The sequence below is a fragment of the Podarcis melisellensis genome (genome assembly GCF_964234715.1).
Source record: "Podarcis melisellensis genome assembly, chromosome: Z".
Taxonomy (NCBI): domain Eukaryota; kingdom Metazoa; phylum Chordata; class Lepidosauria; order Squamata; family Lacertidae; genus Podarcis; species Podarcis melisellensis.
The window spans coordinates 22,746,102-22,771,609 of record NC_138547.1 but is presented as its reverse complement, the minus strand read 5'-3'; the positions used below and the strand labels follow the sequence as shown (position 1 = coordinate 22,771,609).

The window sequence follows — 25,508 nt, the reverse complement described above, 5'->3', positions numbered from 1 at the left end:
AAGCAAAAGAAAAAAGGAGAATGAAACTAATTGATATGACCTGTGCTGGATTTACATATAAGCTAAACAAGCCATAGCTTAGGGCCCCACTCTCTTGGAGGCCCCAAAAAAATTTAAAGGGGAAAAAACCGGATGTACCTTTCCAAAATATAAGATAAAAAACAAATAAAATAAAACCTACATACAGTTAGAGCTTAATAATTATTTCACTATTAATAAACTTCTTCTTGATTGTATTTCACTATTAATATACTTCTTAATTGTATTTCGATTCAACAATTACTTTGATTAAAATACATATTTTCTTATGTTCAAATGGCTTTAGGTACCTATTAAGTCCATAAATTACCATATAGGATATATTCAACACAAAAACCAGTGACAATTTGTTGTTGACAAAGGACAGCTGCACATATAAAGGGCCCCATTACCTTCAGTAGCTTAGGGCCTCATCAAACCTAAATCCGGCCCTGGATATGACCACTTGAACTGGGGTGTTACCAGATGGGCTCAGAACAATGTAATGGTCTTGTCTGCCAGTCTCTCTCCAGCAGTGGCTTCCACCAGCTAGCACAAGGGGAGAGTAAAACCTGTATAGGCTCAGTAAACATCTCCAGGGGTTGATCCTTCTTCTCATCCGCAGGCAATTAAAACTATTTAGAGCCGCTCAGTGGGGAAATGCACTGTGAGAGGGCAATTGCTTTAACCAGAGAGGAAATTGGGGGTGGGGGGTGAGAAAAGTCTAGATGTCTTAATTGATTTTACACACCACAAAATTTAAAGCTGTTCCAATCCGGTATCTCTTTGAAGAGATGATTTCTGCTTTTCTGAACTGAATTACGATCACTGTATTCAGTCTTTTCCTACCAGGGCACTCCAGCTGTTTTTGGACTACAGCTCCCATCAGCCCCAGCCAGCACTGTGGTCCAAAAGCAGCTGGAAGACACCAAATTGGAGAAGGCTTCTCTATTTGATGTATAGTAATTGCTTAAAGATTCCGCCTCTATGGAGCCATCTGTAGGGCTGCTCTGCTCTAAGCTTCTGAAACGAAAGAGCAGGATATAAATGTAATAAAATTAATCCTGTTCCCCATGCAAAGCATGTAATTATTTAAAATAGTTCTCATCTCTCACCATATAAAGGCAGCCAGATTTTGGAAAATGTTTGAGTTAGTTAGTTTGGACTCTTGGTACTCAAGGGTCTGGCAGACAGCCTTCTTAGGAAAAAAATCTCATAAACTGAAAGTCTCTAAGAGGTCTAGTAAAAAAAAAACAGCCCCCCTTTTGCATTATGGTTTAATTTATGTCATTTACAAATAAGGAGGCATATGGACGGATTATCCCTCCAGCTAATACTGTAGTATGGGTTACATGAAAATACTATCAATAAGATTCAACACACCCATGCTATTTTCTTTTGTTTTATGATATTTTATTTTTAATCATATCTCTGTTCTTATGGTGTATACATATGAAAGCAAGGGAAATAAGAATAACACAATTTTTTTTACCCTGAGTTAAAAAAACCTCCCCCTGTAATGCAGGAATCTCAACCAGATCATACATGACAGATAGCCACCCAACCTCTGCATAAAAACCTCCAAGGTAGGAGAGTCCACCATGTCTTGTGGGATCTGTTCCACTGTCAAACAACTCTTACAGTCAGAATGTTCTTCCTGAAGTTTAGTCGGAATCTCCTTTCTTGTAACTTGAAGCCATTGGTTCTAATCCTATTCTCCAGAGCAGAAGAAAAGAACTTGCTCCATCCTCCATGTGACAGCCCTATAGATATTTGAAAATAGAGACTACACTTCTGTTGATGCTTGCTTTGTTGCTGCATCACACTGTTCACTCATGTTAAGCTTGTGATCAACTAAGACCCTTAGATCTGCCATCTCTCCCAGAGTGCTGCTTCAGGTGACTATTTCAGAAAGGCTCGTGGTAGTGCTGGCCCTGGAAACTCCTATGGGTTTTCAGCATCATCTGAATCAAGACAGCTATTTGTCCAGGTAAACAAAATGTAAGAAGAGCTCAACTAGGCCAAGTCAAAGGAGCATCTAGTCCAACATCCTGTTCTCAAAGTAGCCAGTCAGATACCTTTTCTGGAAATCCTACAAGCAGGACTTGAGCACAATAGTACAGTGGTACCTCAGGTTAAGTACTTAATTCATTCCAGAGGTCTGTTCTTAACCTGAAACTGTTCTTAACCTGAAGCACCACTTTAGCTAATGCGGCCTCCTGCTGCCGCCGCGCCGCCAGAGCACGATTTCTGTTCTCATCCTGAAGCAAAGTTCTTAACCTGAAGCACTATTTCTGGGTTAGCGGAGTCTGTAACCTGAAGCGTATGTAACCTGAAGCATATGTAACCTGATGTACCATTGTACACTCCCCACTTGTGACTCCCAGCAACAGATTGCCTCGGACAGTAGAAGTAGAACATAACCATAATGGCTAGTAGTCATTAACAGCCTCTTTCCATGAACTTGCCAGATTGTCTTTTTGACTTGTTCAAATTAGTGGTCATCATTACATCTTGTGGTAGCAAATTCCATAGTTTAACTATGCACTGTGTGAAGAATATACACATAACAATTTCCTCACACCATGCCAATGTCTTCCACTGGTAGGGACAGGAAAGCGTTCAGCATAATATTATAAGGACACCAGTATGAAAGAGCACAGGATGTTTTTACAACCTTTGCAGATGTATCATAAAGATTCTCCCTACAAGACTCCAGAATCAATGAATTAAACACTACAGAAGCAAATTTGGCAGCCATGTAAATCTGTTTGAAAGTCATTCTAGAATGCACCTTGAGAAAACAATCACAAGTCATTCATCCTGTGTTGGAATCCTGTTTGGAAAAGAACATCCTTCTCTAAACATAGTTACATTCCCAAAAGATCCTGCTTACTTCACATTTTCTAATTGTGGGAATAGGTGTTACATTGGAGGTGTCTAAGGGCACACACACATTGAGTCAATGGAACAATTCACTACAGGTTGAATGTGTTCAACAGAGATTTGCTCTAATGTGTCAGCTCATTCATAAAGGTGCAATTAAATATCACATCATTAAGCGACTGTATTTCCCCCCTAATTATCCTGATTATATTTTGCTGGCTCATAAAAAAACAGCGTCAATACAATTCACACTTAAAACAGCGTCAATACAATTCACACTTAAAAATCAACATATTTCTTTCTTGGTTGGTAGGAATCATCCTCCTGATTATTTTCAGCTATAACTTGTAACACGTTTAAACATGGAACTTTCTTGCATTGTTTTTTTTAATGGCATTTTTATGAGATATTCTCATAATATCTAAGAAAAGCACTTTATAGAAAGCAACTCATTCTCAGTTGCTTCAATCTGTTAAAAGAGACTTTGAAAGAGATGCCTCAAGACTCCTTCTTTATTTCAGCTAGAATGTTTGTAGTTCAGTCTTCCTGATGCTTTGGACTACAACTCCCATCAGCCCCAGTCTCCACTCCAAAACATCTGGAGGGAACCAGCCAATTATAAATACACTGAAGCCCAGTTAACTACGTCATGTAATGCAAAAGTGTTTAACTTTAATTGGAACAGGGAAAATTAAATTGCCACTGACAATTTGACATTTCCACCATGTTTCAACTCAACGCAAAGAAGATTACCGTCTTCAGAAGAAAATGACATATACATACATACAGTGCTTTTTCTATTAAAAAATGTTTAGGGGTACTCTCATTTTCCTACTCATATTGAAATACTGCCCCTCAATGAGGTGAAACTTGGATTCACAAAATGTTTTGGGGCAGTGATTTTTTTTCTTTAAGAAATGTTTAGGGGTACTCTCATTTTGACTCAAGAAAATCCCCATTTTATAGTTCAAATCTAGAAAAATAAATGCAGTAAATGGACAAAAGTACAAAGATTCACAAAATGTGTACCCCCAGAAAAAAGCACTGCATACATAAATACCTACATTATATCTCATTATTCTGTGCCACCTACATACATAATTTTATTTGTATGCCACTTTTCCACAGTATAAACAATGTTCAAGGTGGCTTTCAAAGTGAAAAAAGTTATACAATTCAAAACACAGCAAAAGTAGTCAGAAGCAGTAAATAAAACATCAAAAAGTACACAACCAAATGGAACAATTTTCCACATACAAGATGCAAAATAAAGATACAAAAAATTAATATCAATAACAGCAACAACCCACAGCTCAAGAAAAGCCCCTAAGCATTATCCCAGCCCAAGGGTTGTCAAAAGAAATGAACTTGCTTACCAGATGGCCTTATTCAAATCTCCAGTATATTTCAGTGGAAGCTTTCCTACCTTGTAGTCTAAGCATTGTATTGTGGCATAACCTTTCACAGAAAAAAAATCCACTTTGTCTGATGCCAGAGGTTGTACAGTCGACAACAGGTTGTGCCAAAATAAAGCTGTTGATTTTAAGATGCTACAAGACTCTTCTTAACTCATTTTGCTGCAACTGACAAAACAAATTCTAGAGGGACAGATGTGTTAGTCTGACGCAGCAAGTGCACACATAACTCATTTATGATGGAATGAGATACTTGTTGTTCTTATTTATTTTATTTTTGCATAAATAAATAAATGTGTGGAATCTGTGACCTGTCTGTCTGGGGATTTGGGAAACCAGTAGGTCAGGACATGGAGCATCTGTGAGAAAGGAAGCACCCAAATTGGCAGCAAGGTGGGGTTGTTGGGATGGCTAACCCTTCATTTGAATGCAAATGTTACTTGAGAGCAGCCAGTTATCTGTGACATCAGACAGAACCTTAGTAAACTGTTGGCCCAGCACCTGGTAATACTATTGTTAATCATGTGTAGTAAAGAGACCTCAGGGCTAGCATGAGTCATTCATAGAGCCAGTTGGGGCTAGAAAAAGAGAGTGAGAGAAAGAGGAGGGGGTGTGACATCAAAGGAGTAGAAGCAGGATGCCTTGGCAGGACAAAGCTAGGGTATGAGCATCATGTATGTGAGTTATCTTTTGGAAAAAGAAGGCAGCATGTATCCAGGATCCGTAAGGTGCAACAGCAGCAGCAGCAACAACAACAACAACCTGCCGGCACAAAACTTTGCCTCCACAACAACCTACGCAGATTACATGGGATACCATCCAATGCAAAATATGGACCACCGTGGACAAGCTTCAGGGGCTTGGGGAGCACATTATGGCCTGCAAAGAGAGGACTGGAATGCTTATGGCCCAGCACCTTCCAACACTGTGACCGCTACGCAAATGAATGGATCATCTCCCGGGCAGGTTTCCTATAGTTCTGCTGATTACAACTCCTTGAATCCCGCTGGATCAGGGGCTTTACCTTCTGTAAATACAATCAATACAGAGCAAATCTCTCCCCACAGTCAAAGACACAGCTCTTACGAATGGATGAGGAAAACAGTCCAATCCACTTCAACAGGTATGTTGGCGAGGACTAATCTATACACGGAAATCTCTAGCCTTATTCTGTGCCATCTCACCCACACACCTCTGCACGGGAATACAAAACTCTTGCTCAAGATGAAAAAGATTGCTTCCCTAGACATTGTCTATGCTTTTGAACAAATTTGATTTATTGTCCTTCTGATATCAATGAAAGATCAAATATAATGAAATAATCACCACATGCAATGTGCAGAAACAAGGGTTTTGAGGAGCGGGATAAGAGAATTTTTAATTGAAAGTGAACTGGGGTAATATCCATCTAAGTCATACTTAAAGAGATTCACTGAAATAAATGAACTTAAAGTGAATTATTTCAATGGGGGCACTCTGAGTATGACTTACGTCAATTGATTTCAATGGGTCTACTTTGAGTATGGTTTAGTTTGTTATTACCCAAAGTCTTTTAAATGAGATAATCCTGCAAATATATATATATTTTTTTATTCAACATAACCTTATGCCTGTTTATAGGAATTAAGTCTTACTCCCATATAGGACAGCAGACTGAAACACGCCGATTTGGTAGCACTGTAATTGAATACATGGCTCATTTAAGAGTAAGTTTCTCACATTTTCTACACACTTGTATGGCTGAAAAACTAAAATGGTCTTGAAGGAGAAAAGTTATATTCACATAATGCTTCACATCTTCTGAGGTCTACATGAGAGGGAGGTCTGCAGCATCACACCATGGTTATATGTTCAATTTATAGGGTTTCATGCATTAACACTTCAAATGGAAACAGTAGATGAAAGGTCACCCTTCACTTTAAAATGCTAGGCATGCTCAGAGGCTGCAGGGATCTAACACACACAACCAGCTTGATCTTTTCATAGGAGTTTCAATAGTAAGCTGGTGAAATAGAAATTGTATAAAATATATCACGGAGCTCCAGGAAAATATTTGTTAGATAATGGACTAGAATAAAGGTGTTGGCGGGGTGTGTGTGTGAGGAGGAACTGCCAGATTACTAAACACTCAGTAATTATAGTATATGGACAATGAATAATAAAATTCTGGTTTTAAAGTGCTGCATTAAAAAGAGAATCCTGAACAACCACAGCTACTGTGTGGTTTGACTGCGGCTATTAAGAGACCGTGGAAAATTGCTGCAATACCTGGTGCTCTATAGCATAATGCATAATGCCAGGATCCCAAAATGAGCCAGGCACACTTTTGCAGGCAATCCTTCAAAGAAGAATAGTGCTATTAAGGCGGGGGTGTGTGTGTTAAGTACTGCAAAACTTAAATGTATTTAGCTTTCAATTGAATCCTTTGGTTATGAAACAGTAGTGTAAACATATTACTCCTTGCTGATTATGTAAAGTACAGGAAACTCTGATCAGTGATTTGAACATCTAAGAGCTCAACTGTGATATTATGGCTTACTGTTAATCAAGCCTCATGGAATGCTGGGGCATATAAATCTCCAGGGGCTAATCAATGTTTTAAATTATTTCTTCCAAGTGAAGGATTGTGGTAAAGTATCTCTCTAAATACAGGCTACTGGAAAGGTCTTTATTGAAATAACTTTCAAACAACTTTCTACATTGCTTTTGAGGCCTCTTCTTCTTATATCCCACCTTCCATCAAAGGAACTCATGGGTTCCCTTCTCATTCTATCCTCACAAAAACCCTGTGAAGTAGGCTAGGCTGAGAGACAATAACCGATTCAGTGAGGATTTGAACCCTTATCTCCCACAACACTCTAACTGACTTTTTAAAATGCTGCTGTGTAAGTACCTAGAGTTGCCATTCTTAGGTTTCAGCAAAGTCCCCCTCTCTGGAAGTTCAATCTCTGAGGCTCAAATCCTACACATGTTGAAGGTTGCAGTCTCAACTCAACTTATGAGTAGACATGATTAGGATTGCACTGTTAGCCACATTTGAAACAGGGTGAAATTTTACTTACAAGCAAACATGCACAGAATATTGCTGCATGGCTCCTTGTCAGTGCCCAGCCTACACATACCATAGAACAATTAGATCTGTCTGATATATCTAACAAGACACAACAAAAAAGTATGTCTTCACACAGCACATGGCTAAACTATGGAATTTGCTCCAATAATGTGATGACCACCAGCTCAATAACTGTGTTCTACTTCCAGTGTCAGAGACAGTATGTCCCAATACCAGGTCCTGGGATTCACAAGTGGTGAGAGTTGCTGTTGCTTGCTGGCTTCCCATAGGCATCTGATTGGCCACTGTGAGAACAGGATGCTGAATGAGGCAGGCCTTTGGCCTAATGCAGTTTTCTTCTTATATTTTGATGTTAACAAAAATAACAAATTCCAGAGGGGTAGCTGTTTTAGTCTGTGGCAACAAAAATAACAAGGAGTCTCGTGGCGCCTTGAAGATAAATAAACACTTCCTGCCTCACAATGCAAAACCAGATTGGTAGACAATTCTAACTAAAATTAAACACACCATGCTAGAGCCCTTTAGAACCTAACAAATTAATAATATAAGAACTGTCCTGTAAACAGGAACCGATTGAGCTGCCTGGTCCAACATTCTGTCTTCTGCAGTAGCCAACAAGGTGTCATGAACATTCCATGAACAGTGCACAACAAAGCAGTGCTTGTTTGCTTCCAGAAATCAGGGCAGCTGATAGAACCTGCCCTAAGGATATTTGGCAGCAAAGTGATTATTCAAATGCTCTTTTTGGATGCTATACTCTCTACCATCAGGAATATCAGCAGCTCTTCTTTGTACAGAATCCAAGTGGCCAACAATTAAGGCAAGAACACTCAGTTAAAGCATATTTAAAAAATTGTTACTATTGAGCATTTTTCCTCCACTGTGCTATATGGAATTAGGTGATAGCCAACTCTGGAAAGCAGCTTGTCAATATTTTTTTAGATTATTATTGTTTTCCAGAACTGAGTTCTGCTTTGACCTTGAGAAAGAGATTGGATCTTCTGGAAAGAATCCAAATGGAACCTATAACCAATTAGAAACACAATTCTCCCTCCCCCGGTGTATACTCTTGAGAACAGAACCTTTTAGAGCTAGTTATCTCACCAGTTTCCTTATAAAATGTCTTTACTGAGCTAAGTGCTGCCCACTGCAGTCTTAGATAGCTGCTACAACAAGGTAGACACATGCAGACAGACTTTGTATTTGTGGTCAACATCAAGTCATCTGTTAGCAGCCAGAGCTTTCAGATTTAAAGTTTTCAAATATGACAAAACCAATGCCTTGTAAATTTTTGACTTGCTGTCAAGCATATACTGCTACAAAGACTTGGTAGTTAACATAGCAGATGGCCAAACTTCTCCTCTTTGGTTCAAATGCTTTATATAGTGTATTTAGCACCAACAGTGGCAGATGCTCCCCTGTGAGAAGAGAAGTATTAGGTCAGAGGTTGTCAAACTGCTTTCAAGGGTATTGTGGGCTTTCAAGAAGTTTATCAGGGGTTCCTTGATGAGTGTTAACACTGGCCAGCTTTCTCTGCAAGACAGTTTGACCAGAAGCTGAACATTTCTTTTGGAGTATGTTTGCCCAGAGAACAGACCTGCCTTTAAATAATAAAAATCCCCTTCAAATGCAGAGATCCTATTGTTTTGGTTTGTACCAGTTGGACCTCCACCACTTTGCCATCACATTTCATTATTGGTGCCACCTTCTCATGCCACAATGGAGAAGGCACTGTGGAGTTCAGGTCCTGCTTGCAGGCTTCCCATGGGTATCTAGTTGGCCACTGTAAGAACAGGATGCTGGACTAGATGGGCCATTGGCCTGATCCAGCACGACACTCTCGTGCTCACTTCACTCCAGATCTTCCTCGGCTTCCGTATGAGGGTTATGGGTTTTTTCAAGGTACAGTCTCATGGTGAGGAGAAACTTGGTCCATGCCATGTGCTGTGTCTGTGTCTTTTCCCTGGGATCTGCTTTGTTTTCTACCAGAATCTTAAAGTTCACCAAACAGAGTCAGGTGCAAAATAGTGCATAAAGAGGCCCAGTTTAGGTGTAACAATCACAGTCCAAAAAACCAGGGTTCTATGGTTATTAGGTCAAGAGCTAGCATTGTGTATATATGTGTGTGTGCTTCCTATTGCCCTTCCCTCCCTCCTTTGTTTTCTTGCAGGCCTTAGTGCAATATTTCCAGGGATTGTTAATCCATTATCGGTTTCAGGAAATCCAATTTTTAAGAGAAGGGACTTCTCTTGTTACTACTGCTAAACAATAAACAATAAAGGGATTTTGTTTGTTTGTTTACAATCAAGCAGTACTGTATATAAATTGTGTTAAATAATTTTAAAAATACTGTAAATCACTGAAAGGTCTGTCAGTAGACACCAAATCTCCTCTCTGCATACAAACACAACCCCACTCAATAATTTTCTGCAGTAGGCGGAAATGTAAATGTAGAGTGAGTTTCCTGAAAGTGGAAAGTTTAAAACCACATTTATACCACTTTAGCACTCATTGCTTTCCCCAAAGAATCCTGGGAGCTGTAGTTTACCACTCATAGAGCTATAATTCTCAAAACACTCTTAGCAAATTATAGGGGGTGATGCGATTGGTGTAAATAGATGAATACTGACTTTTTATAATAATTTTTATTAGTTTTCAATTACAGTACAGTCCAATAATAGCCTCATTATAGCAATACCAATTTATAATACAATTATTAATAATAATCATTCAAATACCGAATTATACAATTTAGATAAAGTGGGGGCCCTCATAACAATCTACCCCCAAACATTTTTCAGACATCTGCTTTCTTTCCTTCTCCCATCAGGCCTGCTATCCCCAAAGGCCTCTTAACTTAGGAATCTTGTACAATGAACTGTCACTTTTCCCTGTGTTGCTTTCCTGATCCTAAGCACATGCAGAGATGAGAGTCAGGAGAGGAAAATAGCAAACTTTAGCTCCCCATAGCCAAAATACACACACAAGAGTTTTCTCCTTTAACTGTAACTCTGTACAAGTTGCTCTGATTGCCCTTGACACCATATGTGGAGAGATCTCCACATACTTGCAGTTTTCTGACTTCCTCCACCGTCATAGGCAGAAAGCCCATGTACACCTGTTGGTGGCAATCACAAGTGGGAAGAGTGCTGTTGCACTCCGGTTCTCCTAGTGTGCTTCCTTTTGAGGCATCTGGTTGGTCACTGTGAGAATAGGATGCTGGACTAGATGGGCCTTTGGCCTCATCCTGCAGCCAGGTTTTTCTGAAGTTTTTAAATTTGACATTTTCTCTGGCCCAGGGTTCACTTTTGCCCCCTTTCTCGAAGGATTTAGGTAAAAATATACACTTATGTGGGGGTTACGTTCTGAGACATCACGCACATCAGTGAAATAACTGAACTCCATTAAGAAAGACTGTAAACATCAGCTCTGCCCTTTTAGTGATGTTTCAGTGATGTCTTTATAACGCTTCCAGGTCACTTTTGGGTTCACCACATTGCATGTATACATAATCACACACATATTGAATGCACATAAATGGGGGGCTGCCTGTACTGTGATGTCAATACCGACAGAAATTTTATTATTATTATTATTATTAATACCCCGTCCTCCCCAGCCAAGGCCGGGCTCAGGGCAGCTTACAAGCAATAATAAAAACAAGTTGAATGATTACAACTTAAAAACAAAATTAAAAATACAACATTAAAATATTGAAACATTAAAATATTAAAATGTAGCCTCATCACAGGAGGAGAAGGAAAAGAAAAAAGAAAGAGGGGGAGGGAATCAAATTGGCTCCAAGCCAAAGGCCAGGCGGAACAACTCTGTCTTACAGGCCCTGCGGAAAGAAATCAGATCCTGCAGGGCCCTGGTCTCATGAGGCAGAGCGTTCCACCAGGCCTGAGCCTGTCTTGCACCATGCCAGACTATTGGCCCATCTAGCTTACTATTCCCTCTACAGTGACTGATAGCAACCCTCAAGGGTTTCAGAGAGGAGTATTTCCCAGCCCTACCTGGAATTGAACCTGGAACACTTGGCATGCAAAGTAGATGCTCTGAGACTTGGCTGTAAGTCTCTGTTTATTTTTGTTGTGCAGTCACTATTAATATTGTGAACTGATAGGTCCTTGTTTAAAATCTTGCCTCCTCAGCCATGAATTCACTAGGGAAACCACCATCTCTCTTCTTGAAAATGGGGATGCTTTTAATACTGACCTACCTTATGTGGTTGTTGTACATATTAAAGAGACAATATGTGGGGCAACTTGAACACTCTAAAATGCTATATAAATGCTAAGTATAGATACAATAGATGCCTATTGTATATATTATCCTACCATTCTTTTTCAGAACAATTCAAATCCAGAGCTGCAACCTGGAAACAGGAGAGTCAAGGCAAGATACATAAAAGGCAAATATTGGTCAGCCCACCCCCTGTCAATATATATGTATATATATTTGCCTTAAAGACCTACATGAGACCGAGTGATAAAAAATAGTAATATTAACTTAAGACACAGCCTGAGAAAATGTGGGGGAGGAATAGACAAAATAAATTTACGATTTTATAATATGTTTTAAGATAAATTTTTCAGTGCTGCATACCAATTGTAGAACAAATTTTAAGAACCACAATTATTTAAAAAATCAGTCAAGAAGCTGAACAACTTAAGAATCGCTATCTGCAATCAGGTCTACGGACAGATTAAAAGGTAGATTAAGGATGTAATCCTAAAGTGGGCCTGAGAACATGTAATTTAAGGGAAATGATACTTACTCTGCTTTGGTATGCATCCTTCCCATAACTCTCTGGGTTACTGATTTGATTTTGGTGGTTGTGTATTACAGTCATACCTTGGGATAAATACAATTCAGGTTAAGCATTTTTGGGTTGCGCTACACAGCGACCCGAAAGTAACGGAACACGTTACTTCCGGGTTTCGCTGTTTGCGCATGTGCTCAAAATGACGTCACACATGCGCAGAAGCGGTGAAACGTGACCCATGCACACGCAGTCGCGTGTTACGTTCACTTCAGGATGCGAACGGGGCTCCAGAATGGATCCCGTTTGCATCCAGAGGTACCACTGTATTAGCTGTAAGAAAAATAAAAGAAAACTGTCAGTCATAATATAATAATAATAATAATAATAATAATAATAATAATAATAATAATAATTTTTATTTATACCCCGCCCTCCCCAGCCAAGGCCGGGCTCAGGGCGGCTAACAAGCAATAATAAAAATAAGTTGAATGAATACAACTTAAAAACAAAATTAAAACACAACATTAAAATATTTAAACATTAAAATATTAAAATGTAGCCTCATCGCAGGAGGAGAAGGAAAAGAAAAAAGAAAGAGGGGGAGGGAATCAAATTGGCTCCAAGCCAAAGGCCAGGTGGAACAACTCTGTCTTTACAGGCCCTGCGGAAAGAAATCAGATCCCGCAGGGCCCTGGTCTCATGAGACAGAGCGTTCCACCAGGCCGGAGCCAGAGTTGAAAAGGCCCTGGCTCTGGTTGAGGCTAATCTGACTTCCTTAGGGCCCGGGACCACTAGGGTGCTGCTATTTATGGACCATGAGGCTCTCCGTTGGTCCTAGGCCTTGAGGGTCCTAGGCTGTGAAGGGCTTTAAAGGTCAAAACCTGCATCTTAAATATGTGAAACTCAATTTTAAAAAACCAAAACCCTTTTGCTCAGAATAGACCCATTGAAATTAATAAAACCAAGTTAGTCATGGTCATTGATTTCAATGGATCTACACTGTAAAAGTAAGTACAGAAGGGGTGGTGCAAGGGGTGGAGGAGAGAACTGCTGAAGATTATTCATCCACCTCGTCCAATGCCCTCCTGCACACCACCTGGTAGGATGGGCCACAGCTGCGCTCTTGTCCTTAATTTTTTTAAAAAAAGAAATAACCAATACAGAGCCAGTGTGGTTAAAGACTAGGAGCTGGAAGACCTCAGTTTAAACCCCAACTCAGCCATGAAACTCACTGGGTGACCTTGGCGCGACCAGTCTCTACTGCACTACCCCACAGGAGTGTTGTGAGGCTAAAATGGGGAGGGGGCAGAACCATGTACAGCAGCTTGAGATCATTGGAGGAAAAGTAGAATATAAATGTAAGAATAAATGTAGAATAAATACATCTTTTGTCCTGCTGGAAACAGTGGGAAGAAAATAAAATCTAGGGCTAACGTAATTACCTAGAGGCATTAACTGGAGCTGGAAGCTGTTGGATCTGAGCTTTTGCTTGGTCCATCCCGGCACTGTATTGGGAGGGCAAGTTTGGGTTCATGTTTGGGTTCCCTTACACCAGCTCTCCCTGTCTGGGGCGGAATCTCTCTCTCCATTGGGAGAGAGAACTGCTGCTTCCTATAGCCTTTGGGGCACCTCCCAGGAGCTACATAATTGTAAACCTGAGACCATTGAAAATGTCTGGGTAAATAAAAGTCTTTGTCTGATAAGGAAAAGGCAGCGTTTTGGTGAGAAAACTGCAGAGAGAGTGTGCTAACACCAAAAGGTCTCTCTACCTGGTCTCTATCTGCTTCATCCAGGGCCGGATTTAGGTTTGATGAGGCCCTAAGCTACTGAAGGTAATGGGGCCCTTTATATGTCCAGCTGTCCTTTGTCAACAACAAATTGTCACTGGTTTTGTGTTGAATATATGCTATGTGGTAATTTATGGACCTAACAGGTATCTAACCAGTGATATTTTAGGCAGCAGTCTAGCAGGCGGGGCCCATTACTTACATCATAGGAACCTGCACAATACAAAACACTTGTTGCTGTATGTAGGTTTTATTTTAATTGTTTTCATCTTATATTTTGGAAATGTACATCCAGGTTTTTTTCCCTTTATTTTTTGGGGGGGTCTCATGAGAGTGGGGCCCTAAGCTATAGCTTGTTTAGCTTATACATAAATTGGGCACTGGCCTCATCTCTTAAGATTTATCTTAACCTGTCAGCGGACACATGCAGATGTAGGCAGCCTCAGAGATATTTTACTGTTGTTTTATTACAAATTTAATTTATTAATAGCTTCTTATGAAATACATAAAAGCAATTTCACAATACAATGAAAACAAATTTAAGCTAAAACAACTGCACATATAAAAATTGTTAAAACAATAGTGCTTTAAAGATTAAAACCAACAGCACTATGAATTTTGCTCAGAAACAGACAATAAGTTAAGTTCCAAAATTGGCAATACAGTGGTACCTCGGGTTACAAACACCTTGGGTTACAAACACTTCAGGTTACAGTCTCCGCTAACCCAGAAGTAGTACCTCGAGTTAAGAACTTTGCCCCAGGATGAGAACAGAAATTGCGCAGTGGCAGCAGCAGGAGGCCCCGTTAGCTAAAGTGGTACCTCAGGTTAAGAACGGTTTCAGGTTAAGAACGGACCTCCGGAACGAATTAAGTTTGTAACCAGAGGTACCACTGTATATATTCCTGCCCAGCAATATAGTACTCAATTTTTTAAAAAAAATTAAAATGGAACAGCTACATTTCCCAAGTAGTCTTCAGTGCCAGCCTCATGCACAGCCCATTGCAGTAGTCTAATTTGGAGAAAAAGGCATGAAAGCAGAAAGTATAAGGAGATGGTGCCCACCTCCATACACTTCCATTTACCAACAAGCTAAGAGTGCAATTCTCCAGGAAGACCTCAAATTATGTTAGCTCCTCTTTCACAGCTGCTGTTCATTTTAAGGAAGCTTCCTCAGAAGAACCTGCCACAGGATTGTGTCCTATATCAGTTATTTAATACCATGAAGGTACATGGCACCTCACAGAATAGCATAAGGAAAATGACAGTAAAACCCTTTAAAACTTTGACTGTGGAGGGATAAATAAGGGATGGGTAAGAGAAACTCATATACCAAAGCAGTGAATGAGAGCCAAACATTATAAAGCTTTGTTTCAAGGAAATGAGGACTAAGATAGGCCTTTGGCCCTCCAGACAGTGCTGGAATTCCAACCCTCATCAACCCCAGCCAGCATGGCCAATGGTGATGGGAGTGATGAGATGGTGATGGGAGCTGGAGGCCCACAATTTCCCTATCCTTGAATTAAGTGGTAAAACCAATGGACTGTATTCAAATATGTTTTATTAGTTTAGGCCCATTAATTTCAGTGGGTCTGCTTTAAGTAGGACTTACTTGAATACAACCCCAAATAAGGCTAGATTTGAGTATCCCCCACTTCTATAATAAGTTTAACAATTACATCAGTCACTATGCTAACAGTTGAGCTTCAGATCTCGTTCACATTTTTGCCCAGAACCATTTCTTTGTTGCTTTGAAGTAGATTTAATGTGTATAATTAGAACTGTGTCCCCATCACACAAACGAGAATATCAACATGGCCTCTTTTTTATCACCCTGCAGAAGTCACAGACATAGACTAATTCATGTGACAAAGAGGATGTTAATGATGTAAAACAGGAGCAAAGAGGACAGGGTGAGCCAGAGGCAGTTTTCATGCTAATTTATTTTGCTTTGTAAACTAGCTGTGAGGTCTGAGCATCCCCCACCCCGCCATGTCTTGCCCCTTCCATCCATTGTCTTCAGTTCAGAGGCCTATCTGCCATGTCAAGCAACAGACCCTCTTTTGACACCTCTTCCAGCTTTGATGTGCATCCCTGTCTCTTCCTTCTCTTCCTTTTATTTAGCAGTTATACTGCCGGAAAGAGTGACAATTTTCACAGCAAATAAAGAGGCCCGATCTTTGCTTTTATTGTGTTCAAAAGAAACACTCTGTGAATTTTATGGCCAATAGGAAAACTTCCCCCACCCCCTTCCCATCCCACACAATACTCAGGCTGAATCACAGACTGGTAAAATAACAGGAGTATCCTAATACAGGTCAAACATCAGGTGAGTAGTTTCATGGCATTTAGAACAGCCTGATTTCCACAAAAGATTACAAATGAACACTTAAATGGCTCTGCCCTAACATTTGCACATCGTAATAATTAATTTTGAAACAAGATGCAGCAAAAACTTTTCTCACGTGTTTTTTTAAAAGGGGATAGAGCCCAAGAAACCACTGGGAATCACTATATTCCCCCACCACATACCCCAAACATAGACATACAAAAATGAATGGGACAATGTTCCAATTGTTTTCTTTAAAAACGCAAAATACAATTCAGCCCAAATAAAGCACCTTTAAGTCCTTTTTATTTCAATGGAATACCTGTTGACTTTTCTGGGGCGGGTTGTACAAACTGTACAAGCAAAACAAAGTCTGAAAATTAGGTAACTGTGGCAAATTGCAACAAGTTGTTTTGTACATACAATTACTTGCTTATTTAAAAGAAGGTAGAGATTGAATGTTTCCCTCAAGAAGAATAACTTTACACATGATCTGAGACAATACCAAGATCCACAGGCAGAATCCACACAGAGCTTGAGGACATCTTTAACTCTCCCATAGCAAACAGATCAAATGTGCTTCATTTTGGCTAGATGGTACCCTATTTGCCTTATGATGTTGAGTAAGTAAAACAGTGGTACTAATTGTAAAGAACTAGGGAAAGCAAGGATGGTGAACCATTTACAGAGTCACATTCTCTTCTTGCAGGGCTGGTAGTGTTGTGCCAGTGGTGAATGGGGCCTGAAAAAGTAGACAGAGCAACAAATGTAAATTGTGCCTTTGAACCGTAGGCTTGTTTCTACATACACTCACACACCACTCTCTATTTTTCAGTTTGGCAATCAAGAGGCATTATCAGAGATCAAGGACACCTTCCAGACAGGGTATGGAGCAGGGCTGCTGAGGGTTGTGGCTTAGGAGAGTCCTGAGGGCAGCCTGAGGAGAGTCTTGAGGGCCTGTATTAAAAGGGTTTGTAGAATGATTAAACAATTTAGGACTAGTTCAAATAGTGCATCCCACTCAAGTCTTTATAGACACCTCTAAAAATGTAATGCAGACATTGCTATTCTCATTGGAGCACTGAGTACATCTATAATTACCAGGTTTAACTGCTAATTTTTCCACACTGTGTTAGAGGGCCTTTTCAACAAAAGCACCAAAGTGAGGATCACCCTCTGAGGTATAACTTGCACCAACTTTGTACAGCTTTTGTCAACAGGTCAAGATGCACTTCCTTGCCTAGGCCTTTGGAGAGGTGAGATGGGGTGACAATCGACTCTTTCTGCTGCTTCAATGTGCTGTTGCTTTTATTGTATATTTTCTGAAATTTTAAGGTATTTTATATTTGTGTGTTTTTACGTATCCCATCGTGGGGCTCCTTGGATGAAGAGTGGGCAATAAAAGTGATACAGTCACCTGCCCTGCTCCTGGATCTGATTGGTTCGGGTGGAGGGGCAGGAAGTGCTTCTTGCTCCCCCACCCTCCACCCAAACCAATCATATCCAGGAGCAGAGGAGGAACTTACTCTTTTTCAAAAGGCAAGACAGAAATAACCTATATAACAGTTTGCTAAGAACTATAACATGAAGAGCCCATGCTTGAGCTTGTTTTTCCCTTTCCCTGCCTGTTCATTTCCCCTAGTGTGTCAATGTCTTGAGCCTAAGAACAGGAACTGTATTAGTACTGAACTTGGTAAATTGCCTTCGGAGATTTCCCCCCTCCCCTTAAAGGGCGGGGTATAAATACAACAAACAAACAAACAAACAAAGTTGTAAAAGAAATATTTAGACATAGAATTGAAGAGATGGAAGGGACCCTGAGGATTCATTTAGTCCAATCCCCTACGATGTAGGAATATGCAGCTGCCCCATATGGGGATCAAACCTGCAACCTTGGCATTCTCAGCTATAATCCACTAAGCTATCCATGAATTTGTTTATTTTCAGTTAATAAAAATTAAATCCTCTTGATAGTAAGAAAACCGCTGTGTGATTTACAAAAATACACACACACACACACACACACACACACACACACATATATATATAGGTTTAAAGCAGATGTTGAAAAACATCCAAATGCTTATTAAAAAAACAAAAACCTAAAAATAAATGAAATACATGTAACGTCTACATTTCTGGATAGGCTTTCCCAAACAAAAATGTATTTGACTGACACCAAAAAGAGAACAGTGAACTGGTCCCAAGCTATTAAGCGACTACTGTAATTGGCCTGGTTTCAAATGGGATACCAGTGCAGATCTGAAGAGAAGTGTATGCAGACAGGATCTAACTCCTGTAAGCAACCATTTGAGAATTCTTCACAAACTGTAGCTTCTGGATCAGGTGCCCACAAAGAGTGCACTGCAGTAATCCAACTTTGAAGTCACCAGTGCTGGAACTATTGTGGTCAAGATCTGCAGGTTGAGGAATGGCTGTAGCTGTCACCCCATTCACAGTTGGTAAAAGGTGCTTCTAGCCACTAAGGCTATTGGAGCCTCCAGTGACTTGCACTGGATCCAGAAGCATTTGCTACATTGTGTACCTGCTTCTTCAAGGGGAAAGTAACCATGTCAAGGAACGCAACAATAGCCCATATTCTCAGCCACAGGAACCCCTCACCCAGTGCCTCCATCTTGCCAGGATTCAAGCTTAGATTATCTCACCTCATCCCAACAGCAGTCCAAAGCCTACATGACATCTCCTACTTCAGATGTTATGGTGAAATAGAGCTGAGTGTCATCAACGTACTGATGGCACCTTAACATAAAATTCCAAATGGCTGGCCACAGTAGCTTCATATAGATATTAAATCACTCTGGGGATAGAATGCTATTTTTTATGTAGAATATTGTGGAATGCTCTCCACAAGAAGGATTGCCTGCCACATTTGTTACAAATCTTTAGGCGCCAGTGAAAACATTCCTCTTCTCCCCAACCTTTGGCTAGTTAAACAATCTATGGCCTTTTCAACTGTGTGTTGGTGGTGGTGGGATCATTGTTTTTGTTTGTTACTATCTTATGTATTTGTTGTGTTTTTATATTGTTAACCGGCTTGTGATCCTCAGGTGAAGGGCAGTATAAGAAAGAAAGAAAGAAAGAAAGAAAGAAAGAAAGAAAGAAAGAAAGAAAGAAAGAAAGAAAGAAAGAAAGAAAGAATAGTATTGGGGATACAACAGTGCCCTGCAGCTCTACCACTACTATTTGTCCCCTTAGGTAGAATTCGAACCACTAGGAAACAGGGCCCTCAATTCCCATTCAACTGAGTCAGTCCAGAAGAATACCATGATCAATGGTACTGAAAGTCACAGAGAAATCAAGGAGCACAGTCACACCCACTTTATTTCTCTCTATAGTTCATTATCAGGACAACATACATAGAATGGTAGAGCTGGAAGGGACCCAAAGGGTCATCTAGTCCAACCCCCTGCAATGCAGGAATGTATACACATACAAACTACTACTGTCAAGAAAGTGAGAGTATGCAGGAGTGTGTATCCTGGCACTCTCCAGAATATATGTAGACATCTGTATTTCAGTCAATCAAGACATAAACATGAGACATGCCAAATTTTCTGGTTTAGAAATACCTATGCGTATTTTGTTTTTGTTTTTTTCTTAACAGGTAAAACAAGAACAAGAGAGAAGTACCGTGTAGTTTACACGGATCATCAGCGATTAGAACTAGAGAAGGAATTTCATTACAATAGATATATTACAATCAGGAGAAAGTCTGAACTTGCTGCAAACCTGAGACTTTCAGAGAGACAGGTAGAGTATGGTTTCCAATACAAAAGAGGTAAATTACTGGACCAAATTTGGGTGGTGTTAGAACAAAAACTGCAAAGCTTTCAAGGGAGGTATGTGTAAAATGGCTCAGTTCAACTCACCGTGTTGATGTTTTATAAATAAGTGGTCTAAATGTTTTTATTATTTATAAATAGACAAAAATTGCCATGAACAAGGTATTAAAGGTAAAGGTAAAGGTACCCCTGCCCGTACGGGCCAGTCTTGACAGACTCTGGGGTTGTGCGCCCATCTCACTTAAGAGGCCAGGGGCCAGCGCTGTCCGAAGACACTTCCGGGTCACGTGGCCAGCGTGACATCGCTGCTCTGGCGAGCCAGAGCCGCACACGGAAACGCCGTTTACCTTCCCGCTAGTAAGCGGTCCCTATTTATCTACTTGCACCCGGAGGTGCTTTCGAACTGCTAGGTTGGCAGGCGCTGGGACCGAGCAGTGGGAGCGCACCCCGCCGCAGGGATTCGAACCGCTGACCTTTCAATCGGCAAGTCCTAGGCGCTGAGGCTTTAACCCACAGCGCCACCTGCGTCCCGGAACAAGGTATTAAGCACACCTTATTGAGTCTTTGCTCAGATTTTGAAAAGGTGGTACTAAAGGTGACTGTATAGTTATTTTTAAGGTTTTAAGCTTGAAATGGGAGTGAAAACTTGTGGAATGCATGAAGTATGCTTTAAGAAAAGCTAACTAGCATGCTGGCTGTGGTTGATTGGAGTTGTCATCCAACATACTTGGATGGCATCAGGTTTGCAAAGGCTACATTAAGGTTGGAAAGATAGGAATGTACCTTAGACCAGGTCACACTGTTTATCGCACACTTTACCCTGAGAGGCAGCAGTAGGGGACTTTCCCATCACTTGCCACCTGTGCCCGGGACTGAATCTGAGCCTTTATGCATGCAAAGTACATGCTCTGTGCTGAACTACTGTATGAGTCCCCCTCTCCCCAAGTTCTTGCCAGCTTAGCAGAGAAAAACCAGCACAGCCTGCTCCTGTCTCTTTAACAGTAGTTTGATATGCAGTTGTCATTAGATGAAGCTTTTCATGGCAGGCATCTAAGATATCAATATTTCAAAAATGGGAAATCTATTGTGTGCCTGATAACAGTACTATTCTCACAGTAAGAATTAGTGGCACACTACATACCTGCCCCCTCATTTTAATATCAGGCAATACTGTAATTCTCTCAACTTCTGATTTACTTGGACTTAGTTTGTCTTGCCCCTATAATATCTCTCACAGAGCCTCGGAGGCAAGAGCAGTGCTTTTTTCTGGGGGTACGTGGGGGTACACATACCCCTAAACGTTTTGTGAATCTATGTTTGGCCTCATCAAGGAGCAGTATTTCAATATGAGTAGGAAAAAACATTTTTAAGGGAAAAAGCACTGGGCAAGTGTATCCAGTTGTTAAGACACATGAACAGAAAGCATATCTAGAAGTGGTGCCATCTTGGTGGCACAAGCTGCCACCAGAATTTGAGTAAGTTCACTCAAAAGTTAATGAGGGTGGTACGTGAGGGTACCAAAGATGGCACTGCTTGCTTTCACAGACACATTGCACACAACTTCTTAGAAGCACACTGTATGTGCCTTTCTGTCTGATGTCACAGAGTCTGTCAACAAATGTAAAGGGTGGCAAATACATCCATTTTGTTATTTTGCTGCCCCTCACATTGGACCCAAATGTGCAACACACACCTTCCCAGTGATTTAATTAGAGAAAGGCATACAAAGAAGGACATATGCATTTATAATTTTGTGGTAAGCAACTGAAACCATTATATTATTTGCCCTTGTAGGTAAAAATCTGGTTCCAGAACCGAAGAGCCAAAGAAAGAAAATTAATGAAGAAGAAAATGACAAGTTTTGATGGCAGCAGCCTCAGTTCCATCCAGAGTGACTCTGGTTCAATGAGTCCCATCCCAATGCCTGACCCACAGACGCATTCAGAAATGACTGGTACTTTATTCCCACCACCTCCACCACCTGCTCCTCTTCCAATGAATGGCTTACAACACAATGGAAATCTTCAGCAAGTTGTGGCATCTCAGTAAGGTCATTGCGTTAAAGGAAGAACATGATAAAGCATGGGTACATGGAGCACTACAGTTCACAACAGGAACGCCAAAGCTGTTTGCAAGAGACCCAACTCCCCAGCCCCAGCATCACAACAGCCATTTGTAAAATACTGAGAACTTCACATCACATCAAGGCCTGGGAGAAACAGCAAAACATCCTTTGGCAAGGTCACTTGTGATATGGCAAAAGCTCTTTGGGAACCTTGTGTTCTTGACTGCAAAGGCGGTCTGGAAATAGGGGCAGAGAGAAAGGGGGTTATGGCCGGAAAAACTTTTTTGGAATAAATGCCCCAAATCTGCAGCCCCATACTTTGCTTGATTTGAGACTGAATAATTTTTACACAGAGCAATTCCAGTAATTTGTTATTTCTAGAATGTTTTTATTCTGTTCTCTTAACAGGGTGGAGCTAATGACAATTACAAGGAAACGGAGGGTTACACTGAGTCAGTGTAGCTTGTTGTCAGGACTGGGCATATGCTGTGTTTCTGCAGAAGTACAGGAAAAGTAGGCAGTGCAGTATTAGGCACAAAATTCAGCTTCCTAAGAACAACTTTCATTTTAAACAGAAGTTCCTAGTCCTTATGGCTAGAAAGTTATGCCTGAAGGTGCACAGGCAATGCCTGATAAAATTTCAGAACCTAGACACATATCTAAGAAAGATTTCCAGTGCTTGAGGGCAAACTCCTTGTTCCTTGTCATGACCAGCAATAAATTTTGCAAAATAAGGACACGGTGCAAATTTGCTGAGTTTGCACAATGGCTTGTCCAAATGCAGATGTTGTTTTTTAGTGTGGAGGTTACACACCAGCCAACTTTTTGCTGATTGGATGTTTCCAGTGTAAAATTTCCGGATGTTTGAATCCACGGGGAAATTGCAGGGGGGGTCGGTTTGCCATTAAATTATTGTGTTTAGTATATTAAAAGTTAATAATTTTGGGGTTAATAATTGCAAATCGAATTTACTTCTTAATATTTTTTTTAAAAAAATTACAAATGGAGCTACAACTGCTGAACTGTAATCAACCTAGGATTCCCCCCCCCCCCCACTTTTCCAGTTTATAAGGAAAAGGTGGAACCTCCCCACTCCCAGGAACAGGAGAAACTGCCAACATTATAATAAAAGAAAATGTTTGTGTAATCTGAAAATTATTCAAGTAAGTCCTATTCAGAGTAGACGCACTGAAAGTAATGTAGCTAAGTTAGTATTGGGTGTACCGTGAGCAGGGTTAGCACTGATTACCACCCTGTGTCTCCTACAGTCCTCCACAATGTGAAGCAGACATAAAGCATTCGTATCCATGAACAGAACTGTGACAAAGCAAAGAGGGATATTACATGAATTTTAATCAACCTCTTTTTCTGAGCCACCACAATCAATTTCTGTTTCTTCATATTTGTCATTGTATTTATCATGGACTTCTAAAAGCTGAAGGTTTGCCCAGGTTGAAACAAGCTTATCTATCCTTTAACATGTCGTGGGGAGGGGAAAGGCTTGGATGGGGCGGGTAGAAGAAACAAAACTGATTTATTTTTTTTCCTGGGTCTTCACATCTCCAACCTGAAGCCATGAAATAAGTTTGATGGCACATCACCAGCTTCTGTTCCATTCCATTGTTTAATTCAAGATTCCTGTGGTTTTAATTTTGTACTTATTTCATATCTGCACGGGAGCTTATGATTTCATGTCTTGATATTCTCAACTAAATGACATCAGGGTTGCTCTGGACACCAGAATTAATAGAGAAGGGGAGGTACTCTTCAAATTCTGATTTTTAAATTATTGATTAACTAAAATCTACTTCTAAAATTCAGTTGAACAGGAGAGACTCTTATGCAAAAAGGGGTTGCACATGTACCTAGTTATATGCACCTAGATGCAGCAGCTGCCAAAAGGAGGTAAGGATGTGTATTTTCAATGGAACCTTAAGACAAATGAGAAGCCACATTCCCATCCACACTTTGCAGTACTAAATGTGATACTCATCTGCACCTAATCTGCACCCACAAAAGCTGAGTTCAGATTATCAGTTTTAAACTATGACTTAGATCAGGGATGAGGAACCTGTGGTTTTCAGATGTTGCGGGGTTGCAACATTCATCATCCCTGACCATTGACCATGCTGTCTGGGACTCATGGGAGCTAGATTCCAACAATGTTCTCTATCCTGGTTTGGAGGGAAATTAGCTGCAGTGAGATTCCAGTATCCTTTTGAATGCGAGAGAACAAGAATGAAAAGTTTTATGTTCTGTTTTGACTACACCAGTTTCTTGTTACATAGAAACTTAGGGACCTGCGGTTCATTCTAATTCTAGTTAATAACAATGATCAAACGACAGTTCACTGGATTTCGTACATAATGAGAAACTATGGTTTCGCCAAAACCAAGAGCAGAAGCTTTCACTCTGTGAAAGAGGAGATGCCTTTGTGAGCTGTGGCTTGAGCTATATCATCTTAATCATGTTTTAAATTAGTATTTGAAACAGGCCAGTGTGTTGGAAGCTGCATGTTCAGTTATCAGTTTAATATTTAAAATATAAGAGCTTGACTGCTGAATCAGACCAAAAGTCTAGTCCAGCACTGTGTTCTCACAGTGGCCAACAAGATGCCATGGGAAAACTGCATGCTAGAGTACAACCCCCCTTTCCTTAGCTGTGGCCCACTGACCCAATTGTGGGGTACTCACTGGTGGAAGAAGAGGGGGGCGGGGGAGCGCCCTGCCCCCAGCAGAGCGATCCCAGTGGGGTTCCATCTTGGCTGCTCCCTTGCCCCCAGAACACGTGCCCCGCCCCTGCGAGTGGCACGCCAGCCCCACCCCGCCTGCTCTCCGCCCCTGGTGCCAGAGCATGAAGCTCTGTCACTGGGGGTACTCTATCAGTAACCAGGAAAAGGACATAGTGCCAGGCTCCTAGTAGCGTAGAAGGCCTGGCAGTACCAAAGGCCTGCTGTCACTTAATCTCAGGACTGATGGTGAATACTATTTTTTTCTGTATCTGAAACAGGTTCTGTGACTTGAGTGCACCTAATCCATGGTACCTGCCTCAGACCATGAGTTCCCACTTCAAGCCTGAACATATCCCAAATATTCAAGAACCATACATCCCTCATATGATTCATTTGAGACATCATGCCAAACTATGGTTTGCACTATCATTTGGAAACTTAACCAGGATTTGTGTGCTAAATGTAGACCATACAATGTTACAACCTGTTAGTGTAATCCTATAAATAGTATCTGTCTACCGAAGAAAAATCATGGATCAGGGCTGTAGGTGTGCTTTCACATTCTGTCTGTTCAGCTTCATAAATTTACTCCCCACTCGTAGTGCAGCAGCTTCTGGACAAAACTGTCTTGCC

The 25,508-nt window shown here is 40.7% G+C and overlaps 1 protein-coding gene and 1 long non-coding RNA gene across 2 annotated transcripts; both read left to right on the top strand.

Moving 5' to 3' along the window:
- Positions 1-4,912: 4,912 nt before the first annotated feature.
- CDX4 (caudal type homeobox 4) lies at positions 4,913-23,712 on the top strand. The gene is made up of 3 exons (XM_081897494.1): positions 4,913-5,442; positions 19,902-20,047; positions 21,874-23,712. Exons 1-3 carry the CDS (start codon positions 4,983-4,985, stop codon positions 22,126-22,128), a joined length of 861 nt encoding a protein of 286 aa, XP_081753620.1. The 5' UTR covers positions 4,913-4,982; the 3' UTR covers positions 22,129-23,712.
- Positions 20,174-21,446, top strand: LOC309362089. The gene is made up of 2 exons (XR_014164790.1): positions 20,174-20,241; positions 20,619-21,446. It is a non-coding gene; the product is annotated as an uncharacterized lncRNA (long non-coding RNA).
- Positions 23,713-25,508: the final 1,796 nt, after the last annotated feature.

What these genes read in the sequence shown, in the direction of transcription:
- CDX4 (XM_081897494.1), top strand. Translation starts at nt 4,983, where the DNA reads ATGAGCATCATGTATGTGAGTTATCTTTTGGAAAAAGAAGGCAGCATG. An exon ending in AGTCCAATCCACTTCAACAG is followed by an intron (nt 5,443 to 19,901) that starts GTATGTTGGCGA and finishes TTTTCTTAACAG; the next exon opens with GTAAAACAAGAACAAGAGAG. An exon ending in TGAGACTTTCAGAGAGACAG is followed by an intron (nt 20,048 to 21,873) that starts GTAGAGTATGGT and finishes TTGCCCTTGTAG; the next exon opens with GTAAAAATCTGGTTCCAGAA.